The following is a 14,273-nucleotide window of genomic DNA, read 5'->3' on the forward strand; positions in this document are numbered from 1 at the left end:
GATATGCCTTGACTTTCACGACAAGTCAGGCTGTGTATTCGGAGATCAAGCTTTTAATTTTAAATTTAATTTAATATATTAGGAAACATATCTTTATTAATATTAAAAAATTGAATATATCTTTGTTACCGAATCAAAGTCGGCCAACACCAACACGGCGCAACGAATTGAACCTCAACACATCATCTATAAATACTCTTAATACCGAAACCCTTGAAACAACTCGTTCGAATATCATAAGCATTCTAATTAATAAAAATTAGATCGTGCTCAAATTAAATTCTAATCATGTCGTGGTCATCATCATCATCATCATCGAAACCGATCGTGCTCAAAACAAGTGACGGTGAGATATACGAGGTTGATGTGGCAGTTGCTACGCAATCTACAACAATCAAAAACTTGATCGACGACGGATGTGCTGATTCCGCTATACCTCTCCCGAACGTCTCAAGCGAAATTCTTACAAAAATTATCGAGTACTGCAAGAAACACGTGGAACCAGAAAACGACAATGCTAAGGTTTCTGAAGATGATTTAAAGGCGTTTGATTCCGAGTTTGTTAAAGACGCTGATTATGGAACTATTTTTGAACTTATTCTGGCTGCTAATTATTTGAACATCAAGGGGTTGCTTGATCTGACGTGTCAAACTATTGCTGATTCGATCAAAGACAAGATGCCTGAAGATATTCGCGATATATTCAAAATCAAGAATGATTTCACCCCTGAAGAGGAGGAAGAGGTTCGTAGGGAGAACGCTTGGGCTTTTGAATAGTTGTTGGCGAAGAAATCGTTTTAGAAGTTTGGAACTTTTTTAATTACGAGATATGAAATATTCGTTTTGTTAATTTGGGTTTTGATTTTAAATAGTTTGTTTTTGGGGTTTATGATATTATACCTATATCTAAATGGTATAGTGGAAATGAATAGTCCTATTCATTTTCCCACTAACAACAAACTTAATCCCTTAACTTTTAATTAAAATACAAATCGAACCCCCCACTTTATACGTTTATTTTTTCCAAAATTTCACAAGCTTAACCCCCCACCTTTTATTAAAATACAAATCGAACCCCCACTTTACTAACCTTTTTTTTTTTACTAATATTCAATTTTCACAAACTTAACCCCCTAACTTTTATTAAAATACAAATCGAACCCCCACTTTATACGTAAAGTTTTTTCAAATTTCACAAACTTAACCCACTAACTTTTATTAAAATACAAATCGAACCCCCACTTTACTAACTTTTTCTTTTTAAAATAAAACCCGAATGCTAAAAGAAGCAACTTTCACAAAAGGAACAACCCTTCAATGTTATGTCGAAAAAAATTCTTTTTTACAAAATAGATCAAGATTTTTTTTTACCTCGCATTCAAAACGGAGCCCCCGGCGCGAAGCGAGGGCTCCACAACTAAATGGTATAGTGGAAATGAATAGTCCTATTCATTTTCCCACTATCAACAAACTTAATCCCTTAACTTTTAATTAAAATACAAATCGAACCCCCCACTTTATACGTTTATTTTTCCCAAAATTTCACAAGCTTAACCCCCCACCTTTTATTAAAATACAAATCGAACCCCCACTTTACTAACCTTTTTTTTTACTAATATTCAATTTTCACAAACTTAACCCCCTAACTTTTATTAAAATACAAATCGAACCCCCACTTTATACGTAAAGTTTTTTCAAATTTCACAAACTTAACCCACTAACTTTTATTAAAATAAAAATCGAACCCCCACTTTACTAACTTTTTCTTTTTAAAATAAAACCCGAACGCTAAAAGAAGCAACTTTCACAAAAGGAACAACCCTTCAATGTTATGTCGAAAAAAATTCTTTTTTACAAAATAGATCAAGATTTTTTTTTAACTCGCATTCAAAACGGAGCCCCCGGCGCGAAGCGAGGGCTCCACAACTAGTTTAAGATCTATTAAGTATCATATATGAATTGTTTAATTTTAATTTAGATTTGATGCTGGGATATAACTTCGTTATGTTTATATGTTTATTTGTTTTCGTAATAAGAAGCTGATGCTTACTTGTTGGCTTTCTTATAGTAAAAAAGTTCTACTTGTTATTTTTTTTTTTTTTGTTTTATTTGATACTAGGTTTTTGAGCCCGTGCGTTACACGGGTGGGTAAAAAACCGTGCAAAAAGTGTAATTTTTCAACCAATTATTCTTTTGAGTTTAAGAGCCCGTAGTGTTGGATTTACCGTGACGGTGTTAAAATAATGATGGATAATTAATTGATTTTTTCAAACAATTATTCTTTTAAGTTTAAGAGTCCGTGTTGTTGACAAATTTAAATGTAATTTTGGGTGATGTTTGTCACTTAACGGATAAATTTTTTTTTTCTCACCATTAATATTTTATAATTATATATAAATTATATATTACGTAATATTTAGAGAAAATATGAGTCCACTAAAGATTGGTCATGGAATGTTTCACATAAAAAAACACGTTAGTAAAATCTAAGTTATACTGTATTATTTTACAATTATTATATATAATTATTTTTAAATAAAAGTGTAACCCGTGAGTTTAATTTTAGAAAGGTTGTTAGTCATTTCAGCAAAATAAGCGTACTCAAGTGAGTCGTTATGTATAATGTATAATTAATATTATAATAGTTATATTTGCATGTTCATAAATATTTTAAAAACTTGAACTGTAAATTCAAATCTCTTCGATATTTATTGGTAAAAAGAAATGCTCCGTTGGTAGTGGATCGAAATTCCGTGTCAAATACAATTTATTGCGTTTAATTCGTAAAATCATTTCGAGTTGAATGATGGTGGCGGTAGACTCTAACTCGCGGCGAACAGACAAAATAAATTCGTTAAAACTTTTGGTGAATATTATTTGGTGAATTTATATTAAATAATAAATTTACCTTTTATATCCCAATAAAATAAAATTTGTAAAAACTCCATATTTTAATACAAATACCACCCGCTAAACAAATTGTGTAAAGTTCATTATGGATTATGTCCATACTTAAAAAGAACCGTCAATTTAGCCTATTTATTTTTCAATTATAATAATAATAATTATTATAATTATAAATAATATATATAATCTATACATATAATATATACATATAACAAACATAAATAACTTTCAACCACAATAAAGAATAACTTTTTTATATATATATGTATAGATTTGATTTGATGGTTGTAAGATCCTGTGTTCTTTTGATTTGGACGCCGTCCAAAAATCTGGGACGCCGTCCCATTATGAAGTCCTGGACGCCGTCCAAAAATCTGGGACGCCGTCCCATTATGAAGGCCTGGACGCCGTCCAGAAATCTGGACTCCGTCCAGATGATCTGTCGAGCCAGATTTGGGTTTTTAAATATTTTAGATGGGTAAATTGGTAATTTCACTTGGTGGACGAATTAAAGGCCCTAGATCAGTTTGGTTGAGCCTCATTACTCCATTCCTAAACACCAAACTTCATCCACTTAAATCCTAGTGAGAGAGTGTGATTCAAGTGTGAGAAAGCTCAAATCGGAGAAGAAGAAGCTTGTTTCGGGTTTTAGCTCGAGCATTAAAGTTGTTCATCTCCTCGTTAGCTTCGTTTTGATTGTTGTGGTAAGCCCTAAACTTGATTACCTTAGTTTAATGTGTTTAAGGGTTAGGGTTTGGGTTAGTATTGCACATAAAACCCATTTGTGAGTAATTTGGGGTTTTTGGGTAAGTTTGGGTCATGAAGACCCAAATGGTGACTAACCTAGGGTTTTGAAAGGGTAAATGGTGTAAATGGGTCTTAAAGACCTAAGTAAATACTAATACACTTATAGTTAATGTTAGTGGGTGTGATTTGGGTTGTGGGTGACCCAAATGGGTGTGTTGACCTAGAAATGGGTCAAATGGGTCTTTGATGACCTAGGTTGTCTTGCATGTATGAAAACGAGTTAACTTTGTGGTTAAAAGTGTGTTAAGACCTTAATTGGCTAAAGTTAGGGTTTTTGGTGAAGTTAACCCATTATTAGGGTTAAAGGTGCAAAATGGGTCGGGATTGCACTTAGGGTCAAAAGACTCTAGATTGTTAAGTGAGTTGCTTGACCGACTTGAGTTGTGAATTGATTATGTACTAAAATGTAATAGGTACGTTACATTGACGTTGCAGGTTCGGTTATCTTACACGAAGACTTTGAGGTGAGTGGAATAATTATATGCGTATGTATATAATGTATCTATTTGTTGTAGCGTGAAAGGTGTAGTGTCGAGGTGTTAAGACACCACGTTTCACGTGAAGAGTGTAGCATCGAGGTGTTAAGATGCCACTCGGGTGTAGCATCGAGGTGTTAAGATGCCACCTAGGAGTATAGTGTCGAGGTGTTAAGACACCACTCCGTAAAATAATGAGTGTTGCATCGAGGTGTTAAGATGCCACTCGGGGTGATGTGCCGAGGTGTTAAGGTGCCACCCTAGGGGTTAGTGGTGCGAGGTGTTAAGTGCCCTAACGGATGTTACGAACACCGATGACGTTTTCGCGAGCGTCGTTCCCTTGTACTATTGGTTAACCATGGTTATTTGTGTTGTAAGCATATTATATTATTCGAGTTACATTTATATGCGGATGTTATGCTAGCTTGGGGGTATTGGTGAATTATAGCTTGTTATTGCGAAGATAAGCTAATGTTGTTTGCTAGCATGTTTGCGGTTGTGTAAGTGTATGCAAGTAGGTATAATTATATATGTATTCGTATAATTATTGCATTCACTAAACTTTGCTTACCCTCTCGTTGTTTACCTTTTTTTTATAGGCTCGGGCATTGACAAGGGTAAGAGCGTTCAATTGGATTAGTGATCTCCCGCTTGTTTTGTTAGGGGATGCTTTTGGGTGTTAGCTTTTGGAGTTCGACCGAGATTGGGTAGTTTAACCCCAAACACCATGCTCTAGTGTCGTTTGGAACTTAATCTTATATTTGGTCGAAACTTTTATTTTTGAACGAAACTCGTAAAATGGGCGATGTGGGCCCGTTGTTGTAAAACTTGATTTGATGATGAAAATCTCTTAGTTTCATTTATATTGACTTGTGGTAAAAAGGTTTTCGTTTGAAAGTGTCGAGAAGCGGGTTTTCCGCTCGTGTGAGTTGGACCCGTGATCAGTAGCTGGAAGACCATTGGGACGCCGTCCCAATTGCTTGGATGCCGTCCCAGTTGTTTGAGCTGGACGCCGTCCCAAACTTTGGACGCCGTCCCACCCTTCTGAGCTGGACGCCGTCCAGGATTCTGGACGCCGTCCAGATGCACTGCCTTAAAAAAAAAAATTTGGTACGCGTTTTTGGGTTTATGAAGTCGGGTTGTTACAAGTGGTATCAGAGCATGGTCTAAGGGATTTAGGCGACTTGAGATAGGTGCCTAGACTTAAACTTTATTGTGTGAGCGCCTTATGCGGGACTTGTAGGACTTTGGGTCTAATCGGGAATTGTTAGTGCTTTGGTTTATGAGAATTAACCTTGTGCTAATTGTTTTGTGTTGTGTTTAGCAATCATCAAGCAAGACGGGCGTTGGACTAGCAAGTGAATGCGACGTGCTCGCGTAACAACAAGTAGCTACCGTTGTTACGGGTGCAAATCGTGTTAAACAAGGTTGAGGCCGTCTTTAAAAAGTTAAAATCGGATTTTCTTGTGGTTAAAAAGTGTGGCATATATGTTTATACATATGTAATTTGTCCTTTCGTTTTTGTGGTTTAACCTATTTCGTTTTATAGAATGAAGACGAGAAACGGTCCCGATCATGATAACGGAAGTACAAGCGAGGACGTCGAGTTTTCGGCCAAGGTTGAGGCCGTATTTAAAAAGTTAAAATCGGATTTTCTTGCGGACGTTAGAAAGGTCTCCCAAGATTCGGTTGATGAGCAAATAACCGATCTAATTAATGAACGGATGAAGGCCACTATCGAAGAGGCCCTTGACGCTAGGAATATCTACCCTCGCGGTGAAGGAGGTGAAGGAAGGCGGGACTTCCACTACAAGAACTTCAAGGATGCTCAACCCCCGATGTTTAATGGGGTGCGGGATCCTTTAAAAAGTACATGTTGGATCTCCGATATTGAGGGAGCTTTCCGTACCGCGGAATGTCCTCCCGAAAGGAAGACGAGGTATGGTTCTAGCATGTTACGCGAAGAAGCTAAGTTGTGGTGGGACGATAAAATCAACTTGTATGGTGAAGAACAGTGTATGGGCTTGACATGGGAGGAGTTCAAGAAAGAATTTTTTAGAGAATACCGAACTTCATCCGATCTCGATAGAATCCGGGACGAGTTGCACCATTTGCAACAAGGTTCCATGGATTTGGTTACCCTCAAGTCTACATTCTTGGCAAAGACTCGTTTTTGCCCGGAATATGTGGGTGATGATCATAAGCTCATGAAGGATTTCTACCGTACTTTGAATGATGAGTACAAGGGGAAGATTAGTCGGGGTATGGCTAAGTCTTTTGATGAATTGTTCGAGTTGGCTCGGGGTTTTGAGCCGAAAGTTCCAAGAAAGAGTGATTTCATGTTTTCCAAAAGAAAATTTGAAGGTTTTAGTTACTCTAACGCCTCAAGCAAGAAGAGCAAGAGCAAGAGGGGGGCCGAAAGTGTCAATAGTGCAAAGAAGGGCACTACCGGCGGGTTTTCTTATACGTGCTACAATTGTGGGCAACCGGGTCATATGGCTCGTGAGTGTCCGAAACCACGTTCCGGAAAACAAAGTCACTTGTTTTAATTGCGGCAAAGAAGGGCATAAGAAGCCGGAGTGTCCCGACTTGCGAAACGACAATGTGAAACGGTTAGAGAAAGCGGCGGGTACGGCTAGGGGTCGCAACTATTTGATGACCAATGATGAAGCCAAACAATCGCACGAAGTTGTCTCAGGTACTTACATGGTTAATTCTAATCCGGCAAGGATTCTTTTCGATAGCGGTGCAAATTTGTCGTTTGTGTCTCCTAAATTTGTGCCTAAACTTAATAGACCTTTAGCTAAGTTAAGTCGTCCGATAGAAGTCGAAATAGCGGACGGCAAGACGGTGCTAGTGGTTGATGTGTGTGAAAATTGTGATGTTGTTTTTGGTGCCGAAACCTTTAAAATTGATCTTATTCCAATGACCTTGGGCGACCTTGATATTGTCGTTGGTATGGATTGGCTCGATCGTTATAGAGCCGATATTGCATGCCATGATAAGTTTATTCGTGTGAAGACCCTAAGTGGGGGAGAGTTAATTATTCATGGTGATAAGCGAAGGAGACCGGTGCCGATATGCACTTTTGCACTGGCACGTCGTTTTGTTGTTACCGGTGGCATGGCTTTCCTTACTCATGTTGTTGATACTCGTAATGAGCCACCACCCATTCGTGAAATTCCGGTTGTTAGTGAATTCGAAGACGTTTTTCCGGACGAATTACCGGGTGTTCCGGCGGAAAGACAAGTTGAGTTTCGTATTGAGTTGGTTCCGGGAGCTACTCCCATTGCTAAAACTCCTTATCGTTTAGCACCAACGGAAATGCAAGAGTTGTTAAATCAAACCCAAGAGTTGCTCGAGAAGGGTTTTATTCGACCGAGTGCTTCGCCATGGGGCGCTCCGGTGTTATTTGTGAAGAAGAAAGATGGTAGTATGCGTATGTGCATTGATTACCGTGAGTTAAATAAAGTGACGATCAAGAATTGTTATCCATTACCTAGGATTGACGATTTATTTGATCAACTTCAAGGTGCAACGTATTTCTCTAAGATCGACCTACGGTCCGGCTATCACCAAATGCGGGTCCGTGAGGAAGACATAGAGAAAACGGCTTTTCGAACACGTTACGGGCATTATGAGTTTGTAGTTATGCCCTTTGGTCTTACGAATGCACCGGCGGCATTCATGGATCTTATGAACCGAGTGTGCCAACCTATGTTGGACAAGTCGGTAATAGTGTTCATTGACGACATACTAGTCTACTCGAAAAGTATGAACGAACATGAACATCATTTGCGTGAAGTATTGAAGACGCTACGAAAGGAGAAGTTGTATGCAAAGTTCTCCAAATGTGAATTTTGGCTAAGGGAAGTTCAATTCCTTGGTCATATTGTGAACGAAAACGGTATTCAAGTAGATCCGGGGAAGATCGAAACGGTGAAGAGTTGGGGACGACCGACTACGCCTACGGAAATCCGAAGTTTTCTCGGATTGGCCGGTTATTATCGTCGATTTATCCAAGATTTTTCTAAGATCGCTTCTTCGTTGACGAAATTGACAAGGAAGAATGCGAGGTTTGGTTGGGAGAACGAGCTAGAAATTGCTTTTCAATTGTTAAAAGAGAAGTTGTGTCAAGCTCCGGTGTTAGTGTTACCGGAAGGTGTTGAAGACATGGTGGTTTATTGTGATGCTTCCTTAAATGGTCTCGGGTGTGTTCTAATGCAAAGAGGTAAAGTCATCGCTTATGCCTCTCGACAATTAAAGGAACATGAAACGAGGTATCCGACTCATGATCTTGAGTTGGCGGCGGTAGTGCATGCGTTGAAAATTTGGCGCCATTACTTGTATGGTGTCAAGTGTACGATTTATTCGGATCATAAGAGTTTGAAACATCTCTTTAATCAACGAGATTTGAATTATCGCCAACGTAGGTGGATGGATGTGGTGAAAGACTACGATTGTGAAATACTTTATCATCCGGGTAAGGCGAATGTGGTCGCGGATGCGTTGAGTCGAAAGAGTCAACATCCGGCGATAAAAGTGGGGTCGTTACGTTTGATTATTACCAACGATTTTCTTGAAAAGCTTGGTGAGATTCAAATAGAGGCTTATGTTCACAACAAGCATACGGAGCGAATCGTGGGCCAATCGGAGTTTATTACTATGGGTCCGCGTGGTTTGTTGTCTTTTCAAGGAAGGGTGTGGGTGCCTAAGATGGGTGATTACTGACGAGTGCTACTTTATGAAGCACATAAGTCAAAATATTCCATTCATCCGGGCGCGACGAAAATGTATCTTGACTTGAAGAAAGATTATTGGTGGCCGGGCATGAAGCGTGATGTTGTGAAGTATGTTGAGCAATGCGTCACGTGTTTGCAAGTAAAAGCCGAACACCAAAAGCCGTATGGTAAATTGCAACCGTTAGAAATCCCGAAATGGAAATGGGAGCACATTACCATGGATTTCATTACAAAGTTACCTAAAACGGCGAGAACCCAAATCGATTCGATTTGGGTTATAGTTGACCGATTGACAAAGAGCGCTTTGTTTCTTCACATTAAAGAAGCGATATCGTCGGAGACCTTGGCTAAGTTGTTTATCAAGGAAGTGGTCTCGCGACATGGGGTTCCTATATCTATTATTTCGGATCGAGATACCCGTTTTACATCTCGGTTTTGGGAAAAGTTTCATGAAGATATGGGCACGCAATTGAAGTTGAGCACGGCGTATCATCCTCAAACGGACGGTCAAACCGAACGTACGAATCAAACTTTGGAAGATATGTTACGGGCGTGCATCATTGACTTTGGTGGTAGTTGGGATGAGCATTTGCCTTTGGTGGAATTCTCGTACAATAATAGTTATCATACTAGTATCAGGATGCCACCTTACGAAATGCTTTATGGGCGTAGGTGTCGAACTCCCGTTTGTTGGGGAGAAGTGGGTCAAAGAGAGATCGGGAGTACCGATTTGGTTTTAGAGACCAATAGCAAGATCGATTTGATTCGGGAACATTTGAAGAAGGCTCAAGATAGGCAAAAGTCGTATGCCGATAGACGTAGGCGATTGATTGAGTTCCAAGAAGGCGATATGGTGATGCTTAAGGTTTCGCCATGGAAGGGTATTATTCGATTTCGAAAACGGGGAAAGTTAGCTCCTCGGTTTATTGGGCCGTTCAAGGTTTCAGCTCGTGTTGGTGAAGTTGCATATCGATTGGAATTACCCGAAGAGCTTGCGGGGATCCATAATACATTTCATGTTTCCCACCTCCGTAAGTGTCTTGCGGATGATTCCTCATGGATGCCTTTAGACGAGATCGAGCTAAACAACAAGTTAGAATATGTCGAGGAACCGATTGCTATCCTTGACGAGAAGGTGAAAATGTTGAGGAATAAATAGGTGAGAACTTTCAAGGTTCAATGGCGGCGAAGTAAAGGTTCCGAGTTTACTTGGGAGCCCGAAGAGTTTGTCTTGGTTTATCTTCCTGCTTGTCATGCGGCGTGGATTGCGAGGTCGCAATCCGGTTCAAGTGGGGGAGAGTTGTAAGATCCTGTGTTCTTTTGATTTGGACGTCGTCCAAAAATCTGGGACGCCGTCCCATTATGAAGTCCTGGACGCCGTCCAAAAATCTGGGACGCCGTCCCATTATGAAGGCCTGGACGCCGTCCAGATGATCTGTCGAGCCAGATTTGGGTTTTTAAATATTTTAGATGGGTAAATTGGTAATTTCACTTGGTGGATGAATTAAAGGCCCTAGATCAGTTTGGTTGAGCCTCATTACTCCATTCCTAACCACCAAACTTCATCCACTTAAATCCTAGTGAGAGAGTGTGATTCAAGTGTGAGAAAGCTCAAATCGGAGAAGAAGAAGCTTGTTTCGGGTTTTAGCTCGAGCATTAAAGTTGTTCATCTCCTCGTTAGCTTCGTTTTGATTGTTGTGGTAAGCCCTAAACTTGATTACCTTAGTTTAATGTGTTTAAGGGTTAGGGTTTGGGTTAGTATTGCACATAAAACCCATTTGTGAGTAATTTGGGGTTTTTGGGTAAGTTTGGGTCATGAAGACCCAAATGGTGACTAACCTAGGGTTTTGAAAGGGTAAATGGTGTAAATGGGTCTTAAAGACCTAAGTAAATACTAATACACTTATAGTTAATGTTAGTGGGTGTGATTTGGGTTGTGGGTGACCCAAATGGGTGTGTTGACCTAGAAATGGGTCAAATGGGTCTTTGATGACCTAGGTTGTCTTGCATGTATGAAAACGAGTTAACTTTGTGGTTAAAAGTGTGTTAAGACCTTAATTGGCTAACGTTAGGGTTTTTGGTGAAGTTAACCCATTATTAGGGTTAAAGGTGCAAAATGGGTCGGGATTGCACTTAGGGTCAAAAGACTCTAGATTGTTAAGTGAGTTGCTTGACCGACTTGAGTTGTGAATTGATTATGTGCTAAAATGTAATAGGTACGTTACATTGACGTTGCAAGTTCGGTTATCTTACACAAAGACTTTGAGGTGAGTGGAATAATTATATGCGTATGTATATAATGTATCTATTTGTTGTAGCGTGAAAGGTGTAGTGTCGAGGTGTTAAGACACCACGTTTCACGTGAAGAGTGTAGCATCGAGGTGTTAAGATGCCACTCGGGTGTAGCATCGAGGTGTTAAGATGCCACCTAGGAGTATAGTGTCGAGGTGTTAAGACACCACTCCGTAAAATAATGAGTGTTGCATCGAGGTGTTAAGATGCCACTCGGGGTGATGTGCCGAGGTGTTAAGGTGCCACCCTAGGGGTTAGTGGTGCGAGGTGTTAAGTACCCTAACAGATGTTACGAACATCGATGGCGTTTTCGCGAGCGTCGTTCCCTTGTACTATTGGTTAACCATGGTTATTTGTGTTGTAAGCATATTATATTATTCGAGTTACATTTATATGCAGATGTTATGCTAGCTTGGGGGTATTGGTGAATTATAGCTTGTTATTGCGACGATAAGCTAATGTTGTTTGCTAGCATGTTTGCGGTTGTGTAAGTGTATGCAAGTAGGTATAATTATATATGTATTCATATAATTATTGCATTCACTAAGCTTTGCTTACCCTCTCGTTGTTTACCTTTTTTTTATAGGCTCGGGCGTTGACAAGGGTAAGAGCGTTCAATTGGATTAGTGATCTCCCGCTTGTTTTGTTAGGGGATGCTTTTGGGTGTTAGCTTTTGGAGTTCGACCGAGATTGGGTAGTTTAACCCCAAACACCATGCTCTAGTGTCGTTTGGAACTTAAACTTATATTTGGTCGAAACTTTTATTTTTGAACGAAACTCGTAAAATGGACGATGTGGGCCCGTTGTTGTAAAACTTGATTTGATGATGAAAATCTCTTAGTTTCATTTATATTGACTTGTGGTAAAAAGGTTTTCGTTTGAAAGTGTCGGGAAGTGGGTTTTCCGCTCGTGTGAGTTGGACCCGTGATCAGTAGGTGGAAGACCATTGGGACGCCGTCCCAATTGCTTGGACGCCGTCCCAGTTGTTTGAGCTGGACGCCTGAAAGGACCCGTTCATATACATTATAAACGATTCACAATAGTTGATTACATTGCGAGGTATTTGACCTCTATATGATACATTTTACAAACATTGCATTCGTTTTTAAAAGACAATCTTTCTTTACATCGAAAATTGACAGGCATGCATACCATTTCATAATATCCACTATCCAACTATAAATTGATTTAATAATAATCTTTGATGAACTCAATGACTCGAATGCAACGTTCTTCAAAATATGCTATGAAAGACTCCAAGTAATATCTTTAAAATGGGCAAATGCACAGCGGAAGATTTCTTTAACACCTGAGAATAAACATGCTTTAAAGTGTCAACCAAAAGGTTGGTGAGTTCATTAGTTTATCATAATCATTTATTTCCATCATTTTAATAGACCACAAGAATTTCATTTCCAGTTCTCATAAATATACGTCCCATGCATAGAGACAAAAATAATCATTCATATGGTAAACACCTGGTAACCGACATTAACTAGATACATATAAGAATATCCCCTATCATTCCGGGATCCTCCTTCGGACATGATATAAATTTCGAAGTACTAAAGCATCCGGTACTTTGGATGGGGTTTGTTAGGCCCAATAGATCTATCTTTAGGATTCGCGTCAATTAGGGTGTCTGTTCCCTAATTCTTAGATTACCAGACTTTAATAAAATGGGGCATATTCGATTTCGATAATTCAACCATATAATGTAGTTTCAATTACTTGTGTCTATTTCGTCAAACATTTATAAAAGCGCATGTATTCTCAGTCCCAAAAATATAAAGGGTAAAAAGGCAAATGAAACTCACCATACTGTATTTCGTAGTAAAAATACATATAACGTCATTGAACAAGTGCAAGGTTGGCCTCGGATTCACGAACGTATCAATATTGAGATTCAATATTGCAGGAAAGGTACGTAGACGCAACGGAAATGATAAACACTATATTGACCTCACGAGCATACCCATGAACCATACTCAATCACCTCCATAGCTATAACCCATAATTTCCTTAATCCTATCCCACTCGAAAAACAATTTCAAAATCACTCGAACAGCACTCCGTCGTAATATTTTATGTATATTAATAATATCTTGAAATAATACGGAGTAAATATATATATGTAAATCGATTGAGAGAGTTTAGAGAAAAATATTTTTCAAGTTTCTATGAAATAATGAAACCTATTGAATTCTATTTATAATAGATTTTTGAATTATTAAAGTGAATTATTAAAGTATGAATTATTAAAGTGAATTATTAAAGTATGAATTATTAAAGTGAATTATTAAAGTATGAATTATTAAAGTAAATTATTAAAGTATGAATTATTAAAGTGAATTATTAAAGTATGAATTATTAAAGTGAATTATTAAAGTTAAAGTAAAGTAAAAATAAAGTAAAGGTAAAATTTAAGTATAGTAAAAGTATAAAACTATGTACGTATAATACGCGTATAAATATATATAATATTAATTTAAATCATTATATGTATAAAATAAAATATAAATATCGTTATCTTTATCATACTAGTTAAGTAATGAGTTGTCAAAAGTGGTTCTAGATATTTATAAAAGTTATATACGTTTTAATAATAAATTTCTTTTTAAACTGAAAACGTTTTTGTACGTTTGAAACTAAATAGATCAATCGAGTCTTTATGAGATTCAATCTTCCACTATCCTTTGTCTAGTTCTCAATGATTGACAATTTGTTCTTATTTATAAATCACTTTACCATTTTTCGAATATTGTTAAAATGGAAAGATTTCTCAAATCAACGTGGGCCTTTCAACAGAGACTTGTAATCATAATTCAATATATCTGATAATTCAATCATTTGATCTTATCTTCTAATTCCATTGATAAACATTTTGAAACAGATACAATCATATAAAGTATTTAATCTAATATTTTGTTTACGTTTCAAGTTATAATATATATATATACACATATACATATATAATCATATTCGTTTAATGGTTCGTGAATCGTTGGAACTTGGTCGAGGTTGAATGAATGTATGAACATAGTTTAAA

The 14,273-nt window shown here is 38.0% G+C and overlaps 1 protein-coding gene across 1 annotated transcript; it reads left to right on the top strand.

Annotated features, from left to right (window-relative positions):
* The first annotated feature begins 218 nt into the window (after window positions 1-218).
* LOC139857849 (SKP1-like protein 1A) lies at window positions 219-879 on the top strand. Its single transcript, XM_071846688.1, has one exon. The coding sequence runs from the start codon at window positions 289-291 to the stop codon at window positions 775-777; it is 489 nt and encodes a 162-aa protein (XP_071702789.1). The 5' UTR covers window positions 219-288; the 3' UTR covers window positions 778-879.
* The last annotated feature ends 13,394 nt before the right edge of the window (window positions 880-14,273 follow it).

Source organism: Rutidosis leptorrhynchoides, chromosome 7 (genome assembly GCF_046630445.1).
Source record: "Rutidosis leptorrhynchoides isolate AG116_Rl617_1_P2 chromosome 7, CSIRO_AGI_Rlap_v1, whole genome shotgun sequence".
NCBI lineage: Eukaryota > Viridiplantae > Streptophyta > Magnoliopsida > Asterales > Asteraceae > Rutidosis > Rutidosis leptorrhynchoides.

Coding starts and splice junctions, on each gene's coding strand:
- LOC139857849 (XM_071846688.1), top strand. CDS start 289: ATGTCGTGGTCATCATCATCATCATCATCGAAACCGATCGTGCTCAAA.